Source organism: Alexandromys fortis, unplaced genomic scaffold (genome assembly GCF_014885135.2).
Source record: "Alexandromys fortis isolate MF-2015 unplaced genomic scaffold, M_Fortis_MF-2015_v1.1 scaffold_77, whole genome shotgun sequence".
In the NCBI taxonomy this organism is placed as follows: domain Eukaryota; kingdom Metazoa; phylum Chordata; class Mammalia; order Rodentia; family Cricetidae; genus Alexandromys; species Alexandromys fortis.
In genome coordinates this window covers 6,612,002-6,623,931 of record NW_026067967.1, presented here as the reverse complement: position 1 = coordinate 6,623,931, position 11,930 = coordinate 6,612,002, and the positions used below count along the sequence as shown (strand labels likewise).

General features: G+C 46.0%; 1 protein-coding gene across 1 annotated transcript in view; it reads right to left on the bottom strand.

Annotated features, from left to right (window-relative positions):
• Gdpd4 (glycerophosphodiester phosphodiesterase domain containing 4) overlaps positions 1–11,136 on the bottom strand; it is a 60,040-nt gene extending 48,904 nt beyond the window's left edge. The window contains exons 1-3 of the mRNA XM_050154465.1: positions 10,948–11,136; positions 7,513–7,616; positions 2,981–3,074 (exon numbers count right to left, since the gene is read on the bottom strand). Coding sequence (XP_050010422.1) covers positions 2,981–3,074; positions 7,513–7,616; positions 10,948–11,136 — 387 coding nt within the window. The remainder of the gene's footprint in view (positions 1–2,980; positions 3,075–7,512; positions 7,617–10,947) is intronic.
• Positions 11,137–11,930: the final 794 nt, after the last annotated feature.

Here is an 11,930-nt window from a genome sequence, read left to right as displayed (position 1 = left end):
CAAGACAGGGTTTCTCCGTAGCTTTGGTGCCTGTCCTGGAACTAGCTCTGTAGACCAGGCTGGTCTCGAACTCACAAAGATCCACCTGCCTCTGCCTCCCAAGTGCTGGGATTAAAGGCGTGCGCCACCACTGCCCGGCCTGAGGCTACTTTTTATTTTCTCTTGCCATGCTATTTCTCATCTCTTTAAGGCTCTTTTCCCCCATGCCACTGACCCTTGAGGCCAGTTTAAATGTCATTTCCGATCTGTAGCAACCACCAGCACCCTAGGAGGAATTCATTCTCTCTCCTCTGGGAGCTCACAGCCATCACCACTGCTGCTTCCTTCCGGAACATCTATCCTTCCCTGTGACGGACTCATGCCTGGCATCACTTAGATTCACTTATAAGAGAAGAGAGTTTAAGAGTCAACTCTCCCAAGGGTCACTTAAAAGCTCTTTCCAGAACTCGTGCTGATGTTGTGATTGTCATTAACATTGCATGTGCTCAATACATTCAAATCTAAGGCTAAGCCCAGCCAGTCATCAAGTCCGTATGAGCACAGACACTGAAAGCTCGCATCCTCAGCTGCTAACATATTAATGTACAAAGCACTTACCTTTTACGACAATAATTTTGTGTATATTTTTATTTAGCCATATAAAAGTACATTTTATTAAATACTATCATCATTTGGAAATTAAAAAGCAGCCAAGGCTTAGAAGAGCTATGTGACTTGACCAAGATTACCGTGTAAGCACTCCAGAACTGATGCCAGGCCTCGCTCCGTCTCCACGGGTGTCCAAAAGAGGAAGGTGAGAGAGTCTGCTAAAGCCATGACTCCGCTGGACACTAACATTTTCACACTGAAGCTAACAATCCCGTTTCTCACTGATTGTGCACAAACGCCGTACAAATCAGTAGCCCAGAATTTAGCCCTGAGCACACACTACGCCTGCACCCTCCGCACTGAAAGAGGAGATTCTCAACTGGTCTCTCTACCTTCACATCACAGCTTCTGGAGTCATTTTCCCTAAAATGGAAATTCATGTTTACTACGTTATCTTACTTTATGTTCAAAAGCCGTCACAGGTGTGCCTCTCATCACCACATTACTCCCTTCCTAACAAAGTATCAAATACACTTCTCTCTCACTCCTCTCTCACAGTGGGTTCCCTCAGCCCACAATGTGCCTCACACTTCAGCCCCCACATCCAAATCCACTGTCTATTCGAGAGTCCACTCCAGTGCTGCTACTGTGTGTGTGTGTGTATGTGTGTGCGCGCGCGCGCGCGCTTGCTGGTGTGGGTATGTGCATACACATGAGCACAAATGACCACAGGTGCACACGTCTGCACCAAGTACACACACATGTTCACGGACCACTTTTATCTTGGGATATAAGGTCTCTCACTGAACCGGAAGCTTATGGCTTCAGCTAAGCTACCTGGTCTGGAGCTTCAGGTAGTACCTGTCTCTGTGCTGAACCTCTGCAGCACTGTTTTGACTCTGGACACCTGAACTGATGTTTATACAGCAGACACTGTCCTGACTAAGCTGTCCCCCAGCCCTCCAGCGCTGCTCCTTCTAAGAAGTTTTATTTGATGATCTTTGCTGGCAGGGAGCTCTTCCCTCTTAGAGGCCCTGGCAAGCTGCATTCAGGCATCTATCATGAAAATTACCAAGTTCCATGTGCAGTAGTGACTTTGTCTGTGATTCTAAACCCTGGATGAAGAAACAATCACAGCTCTATCTCACACCAGTCTGTGATGACTACTTTTCATGGTCATTTTGATTTGATTTAGGATCTCCATGGAAACACTTCTGCATGCATCTATGAGAATTTCTACAGAAAGGTCTAACTTAGGAGGGAAGACTCTCTGAATGTGGCCAACTTCATCCCATGGGCCAAGGCCCCAGACTGAATAAAAATGACAAAATGAGCGAAGGGTAAGCCATCTATCTCTCTTGGCTTCCTGACTGTGATTTGATGTGACCAGAGGCCTCATACACCTGCCTCTTCCCGCCGTTCCTCCTCTACCACAGAAGACTGCATCCTCTCAGGTTGCATCTGTCCCAGTGATAAGAAACGGAATGAGCACGTTGTCTTTATCAAGAGCTCTACATCAAGACAGAAACTACACACTTTCATTTTATTGATTTCTACATAATCAGTACTCATTACAATATTTTCCCAATAATGATCACATTTTTAGAAGAAAAATATTGCAATTGACAACATATTCAAGGGTTGGACTCTTGTATGCCAGAGAGGTCAGTGGGAACATGGGATTATGAAATCAAGGTAAGCAGCCAGTGTCCAGTTAGAGCTATCTTTCTGTTAGTCTCCATTCCCATGGATCCTTCTCTTGCATGGTGTCTGTCTTCAGGCACCATGACTCCAGCATGTCATGCGACAGTGACAGGGTCATCTGCGAATAACCCGCAGGTGAGCTAGGAGACTAGTGTTTGCAGAGGGTAAGGCCCAGACTGTGGAGACTAGCGTTTGCAGAGGGTAAGGCCCAGACTGTGGAGACTAGTGTTTGCAGAGGATAAGGCCCAGACTATAAAGACTAGCGTTTGCAGAGGGTAAGGCCCAGACTGTGGAGACTAGCGTTTGCAGAGGGTAAGGCCCAGACTGTGGAGACTAGTGTTTGCAGAGGATAAGGCCCAGACTGTAAAGACTAGCGTTTGCAGAGGGTAAGGCCCAGACTGTGGAGGAATGCTCTAGGTGTTTAAATGATAATGTTAGTGAGCTCATGGATAGAGTATGAAATGGGGGAATAAAAAGAGGTGCTCTGTCACCCTCTCAAAGGACCAAATTGATCAGACAAATCCTCTAAACAGCATAAATCTTTCAGCCAGCCCTTGTGCATAAAACTGAAGCGGCCGATGTAAACTCCCAGCTCTATTAATATTGAAGACTCCAGAAAGATACAATAGCACAGGAAGGAGCAACCTACGAGACTGCTCAAAAGTGAAAAATGAGAAACATCACTCACCAAAAGCAAGGACGTGTAGGCAGTCAGGATCCCGGCTATACTCAACATAAAAATGGACCACAAGAACCAGCGTTTTGACCCTAGATAAACAACCCTGAAAAATACGTTTCAATCCTTAAAATATAGCAGGGATCAGTAATAGAATCTACATTAAGGGTAGAGACAAGAGTAGACTAAATGGGGCATTAAAAAATGGAGGGGACGAGAGGAGAAGCGCTCTGTGAGCAGATCTTATGAGTGCTTTGGAGATAGGTTTTGGGTTTTTTTAAAATTTTGTACAATAGGCAACCAACAATGTTAATGTAGCCTCTATAAGTGGAGAGATGTTAAAAAGTTATATATAACATATATCCAAATTTATATCATCTTCAATAAACAATGTGATGTAGAAATTCTGCACTATGTAAAGAAAGGAAATCACCCCCTGAATTAATTACATCAACATGACCGGTCATTTCTCCCTTCCAAGCTCCCTGTCCAGGTACATGTATACCTGTAGCATGATTAATAAAAACGCAAGAGACAGATATTAGGGCTCAACCTGAAGACCAGAGAAGCAAAACAGCCAGCCACTGGTTCTTACCTCAACCTCAGTCTGAAAATGGTTGATGCTGCCTCCAGGAAACCTCAGAATGAGACTGTGACTGAGAGCTGTCTCCTCCCATTTTATCTTCCTCTCTAGGGCTGGGATTAAAGTCGCGCACCACTGAGATTAAAGGCATGCAGCACCTGGTTTCTATGGCAAACTAGCATGGCTGCTGGGATTAAAGGTGTGTGCCACCACTGCCTGGTCTGTAAGGCTGGCCAGTGCGGCTGTTTTATTCTCTGATCTTCAGGCAAGCTTTATTTATTAAAATACGAATGAAATGCCACTACATATACATTCTTACATAACTGCACTCATAACCACCATATAAATTGCTCTCATCTGTATGAGAGCTATGTCCCAATCATTCTGCTCTGAAAGTACCATCTGTGGGAAAACCACTAGAGACTTGTGAGGGGAGACAATGTTGTATTTGTCTGGGTTTTCTCTGTCAATGAAAAACTTTAAAGATATAAAATATATAACGTGAGACTATAACCACATTAAAAATAATAAAGGAGGGGCTGGAGAGATGGCATTGGGCTAAGAGTACTAATTGTTCTTTCTATAGGTCCTGAGTTCAACGCTAAGCAACCAGGTGGTGGCTCACAACCCTCTATAGTGGGATCTGATGAATAAAATACATAAATCTTAAAAAAGGACTTCAAAATAATAAAGAAAATGCCACTTTTGTAGGGTTTATAGACACACCACGAAGGACCGGGCAGGCAGTCCTCAGTGAAGAGCCTGCGAGGGAAGGGCACTCTGGGAAAGGGAGCCCTGGGAGGAGGGTGGGGTGGAGCGCAGTGCTAACACTGTCCAGCATATAAGCCCCAGGTCTGACAGACACCCTCAGAGGTTGGGTGGAAGTCAAAAGAGGACCCAATTAAGCTTCCAAAACAGATGGAATTGTGCCCAACAAAACACAATTAGTAGAACAATCAGGAAAGATTTTTTTTTGATGTATCTATTTCAGTTGTCAATCCTGAACCGTTTCTTTCACCTGTTTGCTTTTTCTTGGTTTTCTTTAAGGGATTTGTTGATTTCTTCCAATTTTTTGTTTGTCTTTTCCTCCATTTCTTTGAGGGGACTTTTCATTTCCTCTTTAATGGCCTCAAACATTCTCCTAAAGTTATTTTTTAGATAGTTTTCTTCTGCTCATCTGTATTAGGGTGCTGCTGTCACAGAGCCACTAGTTTTTGGTGATGCCGACTGGTGCTCTTACCTTGTTGTCCACCTGTCCTTTCCTCTGGTTGGTGTAGTTGGGGCCGTGTCTCTGGTGCCAGTGGATCCAAGGCTCAGATGGTTGTTCTCCTAGTGGAGTCAGGGCAAGGGTTCCAATCACCCAGGAGGTCACTCTGCATCCTCAGCATTCCTGGAGGTAGTTTGGTGCTCCCGGAAGTTGACCTGCAATCCCAGAGGTCATTCAGGCACGCTCCCAAGGAGGTTGCTCACTTGGGTCTGCTCTCTCAGAAGTTGCTCAGTCTATCTGCTCCAGGGGAGGTCGCTGGCTCGGGCCTGGTCCCGCAGAGGTCCTAGTCTTTCTAAAATATTCTTTGTCTTCTTTCATTTTGTGAGAGTAAGGGGGCACAGCATGTCTGTGGCAGTCAGAAGGTAACCTTGTGAGTTGCTCCTCTTCTTACGTTGTGTAGGATTCAGGAATCAAATCTATGTTGTCAGCCCTGTTGAGCCATCTTGCCTGCCCCAGTACGAGTCTTCTCAATTAACCTGAACAGCATTTTATATGCAGCCTCATCGAACGCCAGCCTTTCATCTTAAATCTTGTCCTCAAGAACACATACCCCACATACATACACAAACACACATACAGAGTTTTAAAAAATACATCTTTTTTAAGTAAAAGATTGTATCTTCTAGAACTGCTGTGGATATGTTCTGTGTAAAGGTTTCTTTAAAGAAACAGAACCACAATAAGTGATACAGAGTAAAATTTATCATGGGGGTCGTACTTCATACTTCCGGGAACATGGGGGATCTGCATGAGGGGTCTTTGTCCCTGTATTTTGTGTCAGGCCTCACTTAAGTCACTGTTAGTCAGATGGGCAGTCAGGAAGAAACTAGAACTTAGAACAAACTAGAACTTCCACAGATGTACTGGAACCCATAAGAACAAACTCAAAGCCATGGCTGACACAACCTCGAGCTTTGATAGCATGAGCAACGTAAAGAATCTTTACCACAAGTTGTAGAAAACCTCATACACTACTCAGACAAGCTGCAGAAAGTATGGTCAAACGTAAGGGAGTTGCAGATCTCAGCGTTGCCCACGTCAACAAAGCATGCAGGTCAGTGCATATTAGCGACTCCAACCTTCAAGGTAGAGAAACAGGTGTTGCCTCACATCTGCCTTCCAAACCATGTATCAATTTCTCTTGAAACTGAAACTGTACAGTGAAGAAACTAAGGTTCAGCTTAAACAAGTTGACAAAAGCAAGTCTCTACCGATATCAAACTGCAAAGGAAAGAAGCAAGACAAACTTAAAGCAGAAAGAAAACCATACATGCACGCCATCGGAAAACTATGAAAACCAAAGAAAGGGGAAACTCCTAAAAGTAGGCAGATTTTTCAAGGGCAGATTAGGTTCAGAAGGTCATGGGCACACAGCACGCTTCTCGACACAAACCAAGTGAGGAGACAGCAGAGCAAGTGAATTACGGGGTTCAAAGAAAAACTGCAAATTAGAGTGCTAAGCCTGTCTAAGATCCCCTTCAAGGATAAAGATGAAATACAGCCATTTTAGCCAGGTGGTGGTGGCGCACGTCTTTAATCTCAGCACTAGGGAAGCTGAGGCAGGCAGATCTCTGTGAGTTCAAGGCCTACCTGGTCTACAGAGCTAGTTCCAGGACAGGCTCCAAAGCTATAGAGAAACCCTGTCTTGAGCAACCAAAAAATAAAAATAAAAAATAGTATAAACATAATAATATAAGCACAGCAGAAAGCTGGGTTGTGACTGTCATTTGAATGTGACCATATATTTTCCAATTTTCTGCATTTAAAAATTATTTCTGTCTGTGAATTGTACAGATACGTACCCACAGGGGATGGGGGGTAGAGGACAGCTCGCAAGAGTCAGTCCTCTGCCTCTATCACGTGAGTCCCAGGGATTGCACTCAGATCGTCAGGCTCTATGAGAAACACCTTTACCCTCTGAGCATCCCTCCAGCATCTCCTTTACCCTCTGAGCATCGCTCCAGCACCTCCTTTACCCTCTGAGCATCCCTCCAGCACCTCCTTTACCCTCTGAGCATCCCTCCAGCACCTCCTTTACCCTCTGAGCATCGCTCCAGCCCTAAGTTCTCCTTTTTTTTCTACATTTAAGATAACCAACTAGATTTAACTTTTATACAGAGAAAAATAAACTGCATTTCATTAAGGAAAAGAAAGGAGCCTCACGCCTACACACGCCTTCTCCCGTAAACACTAAGTAGGAGGTAAGGCTTACAGCGATGCTGCAGGTATCAGGCCAGAAAAGCTGAGATGTCTGACAGTGGTCAGGGAGTCGCTTAGCCATGAAAGGGAGCTGAGAAGGAGCATGTGTCCCTCTGCCCAGAGTTCCAAGGGATCCTAAAGACAAAGGACAGATGCAAAGGCTGCAGGACTGTGGGACATAAACTGTGAGGAACAAGAGTATGGGCATCTGCCATCAAGCAAAGGGACTTCAGAGTAAAGAGAACAGAATCCTTACCTGAGGGCTGGGGTGTCAGAAGCACAGGAAGCTGGGAGCACCGTTTGGTCTGCAGTGTGACTGAGCACAGGTGGAAGGGAGGTGGAAGTTTGGGTGCTGAACGTTTGCTCAGTGCCCCAGCTGTGCAAAACCCATGTGTGTCCACCTGCTAAAACACCAGATCTTTCGGCCTGGGAGAACCCAAGTGGCTGTCCAGTGAAGGAGCTCGTATACCAAGAAAAGTACAGAAATGAACTCACCAGTCAAAGCCGTTGTACTCGTTAGAGGTTTCAACCCACACAAACAGGAAAATCACAGACAGGACGAATGCAACTACCAGGCACATATAAAAAAACTGTTCTTTCTGAAAAGACAAAGAAGCCTAACTTAGCACCATCGTCTATGTTACCTCAGTGATTCTTGTGCACAAAGGTCAGGATTGTTCTGGTGTTGGCCATTACCCTCTCTAGGCCAGAGTAATCTGAGGTTTAAAAGATTGCGGACGTACACAGAAAGGGCATCCCGACAAGCTGAGTCCTAATGGGCACTGGGGCAGCAAACCACTACTAGGAGCGTAGCTGGGTGATGGGCACAGGCGTTGGCTCAGTCTTACACACACCTTTGAAAAGCATATTACCAGGCTGCAGGGGTGGCTCAGCAGTTAAGAGCACTGGCTACTCTTCCAGAGGTCCCGGGTTCAATTCCTAGCACCCACATGGTGGCTCACAAGCATCCCTAATGATGCCCTCTTCTGGCGAGCAGGTGTGCATGCAGAGCACTCATTCATAAAATAAAAATTATAAAAAATAACAAATAAGCATGTTACCAAATAATGTCGCTGCGCTGCTCAACCCTCCCAGAGCTCCCTGTGCTACGACACCATCGCCATTCAAAGAGCCTTTCAAGCCCACAGGGTTGTCTAGGATTAGCCTCACCCATCCCCACGGACTCCCACACTAGAGGCTTCTGTAACACATCAAATGCCATCCCTACTCCGAAGCCAGGTGCTCAGCACGTCTGCCTGGAACACATTTGCCCCAGCGCAAGGCTGAGTCCATCTCTTCCTTTGCAGATGGACCAAAGGAGTTTCCACAGGTCTCTGACCACTCCCCCTCCCCAATTTCTAATATACACTCCTACTTTATCTTCAAAGATCTTACTACTATTTGAAAGCACTTTTCCTTTTATTATTTATTACATAACTTATCCCACTGGAATTTAGCTGCTGAAGGCCAGAGGAAGGCTTCAGCTGTCTTGGCTACTGTGGCATACATATCTGATAAGCTTAATAACTTTCTGCTAAAAAAAAAAAATCTGTTTCTATTCTTTTAATTGCTTGAAATTTTCAAGGGTTCCTCTCTGTTGATAGGATAAAGCTCATTTTTTTAGCCTAACGTAAAGATGTTATAATTTTATCTAAACTTTGTTTTCTAATCCTAGTTATTATTTATTCCTTCAAATGTCCCTAAATTCAGCACTGGAAATCAAACTCTCTTTAAACACAGCATTGCGCTTTTCTATCTTTGGATTTTTTAGTTAATTTCACATACACACACTCACACTAACACACTCACACACACTAACCCACTCTCACACACACACTCACACTCACACACTCATACACGCACACTCACACACGCTCATACTCACATACACACACTCACACAACTCACTCACACACTCATACACGCACACTCACACACGCTCATACTCACACATACACACACATACACACACTCACACACACACTCATACTCACACATACACACACTGACACACACTCACTCACTCACACACACTCTGAACCCTCCTCTATGCATTTCCCTTCATCGCCTCCCAAAGCAGCGACCCTAAGAACCCTGCAGTAATAACATCAGTTTTATTATGCTCTGTGCAAAGTGCTTCCTACAGAGATCTCTCCTTTCGCACAGCAGCCCCTGCCATGGGCTTTGTTGTTAATGTCTGCCTTATTCTAACAAGGGCTCTGACTCACAGAGATGCTAAGAGCCTTGCCTAAACCCTTACAACAATGGGTCACTAACTCAGGGCTGGTCAGTAGCAAAGCCATTAATCGAATCTGATGGTCTTCCCCTTTGTGTTTTACTCCATCTGAGTAGAAAGGATACTTGAAAATTATTCAGGGCCTTTATCTAACTGGATTCTCTATCTACAGAGAGGCTGGTATATCACATAACCAGCCCAAGTTATAGCTATAATTTCAGCCCATACATACTCCAAAGTTCTGGTCCAGTGTTTTTTACCACTGTACTAGACTGCCCTAAATGCTACCTTTTCAATGCAGCTTCCCTTTACATTTTACTCCAGATCCTTCATAGATCTCACCCCCGAGTAGTAATGAATCTGTCAAACCTGCCCATCTCTCCCCGTATCGGCCTTTCCTGCTCCTGTCCCTGCCACCCGCACCTCCTATTTGGAGCACTGCACCGTCTTCCCTTTCCTGCACCGGCCCTTCTGATGTGTCCTCCACCACTCAAATAACCATTCCAAACACAGCCCTGGTCACAGCATCAAAGTATTCCCCCTCTGGTGGTGGAGATCAAATCCAGGGCTGCACACGCGCTAACGTATGCTCCACCACTGAGTCACAGCCCAGCCCTCTTCAGGTATTCTTTACCTCCTGTATACTGGGTAAGCTTTAAAACCACGCTACCTGACCTGTTTCCCTCGCCTCGGTTTCTCAGTGACTCCTCTGTTCCCTTCTGCTCCACCTACCCCAGCAACCCCCACTCCCACAGAATCAGCTGACCTGAACTAGTCAGAGATTACTGACTCTGGACTGACAGCTGGGGAACCTGCATAGGACCAAACTAGGCCCCCTGAGTACAGGAGACAATGGTGGGCTTGGGCAGTATATGGGGCCGATGGCAGTGGGACCAGGATCTAACTCTAATGCGTGAACCGGCTTTGTGGAGCCCATTCTCTATGGAGAGAGACTTTGCTCAGCCTCGGCACAGGACTGGGGGTTGGGGATGGGGGTGGGAAAGGCCTTGGTCCTGCCTCAACGAGATGATGGGACAGACTTAGCTGAATTACCAGGGGAGGCCTTACCCTTTCTGAGGAGTGGATGGGCGGTGGGGTGGGGGTAAGGGAGGAGCAAGAGGAGAGGAAGGAGGGGAAACTGGGATTGGTATGTTTAAAAAAAAAGATATATATGATACATACATGAAAAAAAGATTTGAGCATTCTTGTATTCTCCTATGAACATCTAATTGCATCCAAGTCTTCGAAATTCAATGAATAAATATAAAAGTGGATGAAAAATGAACAAATGAATGACACATGGCTGTCATCCCAGAACTCAGAGATTGAGACAGAGGATCAGGAGTTCAAGGTTTGGCTCATTTATATGGAAGTTCAAGGTCAGTCTGGACAATTAGAGATCCTGCTTTAAAACACTGGGGAGCAGGGAAGACAGCAACAAGAAGCAAACAAACGAAGGGGCTTTGGGTGCAGCGCAGCAGTGCAGCTCTTGCTTAGAATGCAGGAGATCCTAAGTTTGAAGGAAGAAGGAAAAGGGAGGAAGAGGAAGACAGCATGTATGTTTAACTCTGGCTCTAGGCTTGCCGCAGTACTTTGACAGGAAGACCGGGGAGATCCCGGTGAGCACTGCAGTGGTTAGGGACCCCCACACCCACAGCTAAGGAAGTGAATCCAGCTCCTTCCCATGTCTATACCCAGGGGCAGCAACAGGATCCAAGTTCAGTTTTCTCCCACTCTCTGTATTGCCAGTGGCAGCTGTAGCAGCCAGTCAGGAAGGTGATGCAGCATCTCCGGTTGAAGAAGCGCTCTATCCACAGATTGGGGTGCTCATCTGACTTTCCTGTCGTCTTGCTCCTAGACTCAGTTAGGGTGTCCTTATTCATGATTCACCCTTTGCTGGAAGGACAAATGAAACAATCAGAACCTAGTGCACTCCGGCGCATTGACTCTAGCCTGCCCTCTACAGTCTATCAGCAACAGAGAAGAGAAGCCATTCACAACCAGGGGCAGAGGAACAGAAGCTGCAGCAAAGCTCTCTGACTGGCCTGCTGAAGCGCTTTCTCCCAGCCATTGTGCCTTCCTAGACACAGATCTCTCGCTTCTGAAGTGGGACCACATTCTATTCTAGTCAACTCAAAGGTGCAATATTCTCTGAAATAACCCAGATGCTAAAGGCATGGGTGAATATATGAAAAATGCCATCCTCAACCAATGTGTGATCCAGACCCAGCCCCTGCCCCCTTCCTTCCTTACTTTGTCTTCAGTGGAGTCACTAGGGATGTGACAGACACCACAAACAAAAGCAGCCCGGACGGATGGAGGGAGAACACGAGCAAGGATGTCAGGACCACGAGGGGTGCACCCACCCACGGAGATAGTGGGGCTGATCTATTGGGAGCTCACCAAGGCCAGCTGGACTGTGACTGAAAAAGCATGGGATAAAACCGGACTCTCTGATCATGGCGAACAATGAGGGCTGATGAGAAGCCAAGGACAATGGCACGGGGTTTTGATCCTACTTCATGTTCTGGCTTGATGGGAGCCTAGCCAGTGTGGATGTTCACCTTCCTAGACATGGACGGAGGGGGGAGGACCTTGGACTTCCCACAGGGCAGGGAACCCTGACTGCTCTTTGGACTGGAGAGGGAGGGGGAGAGGAGTGGGAGGAGGGGGTGAA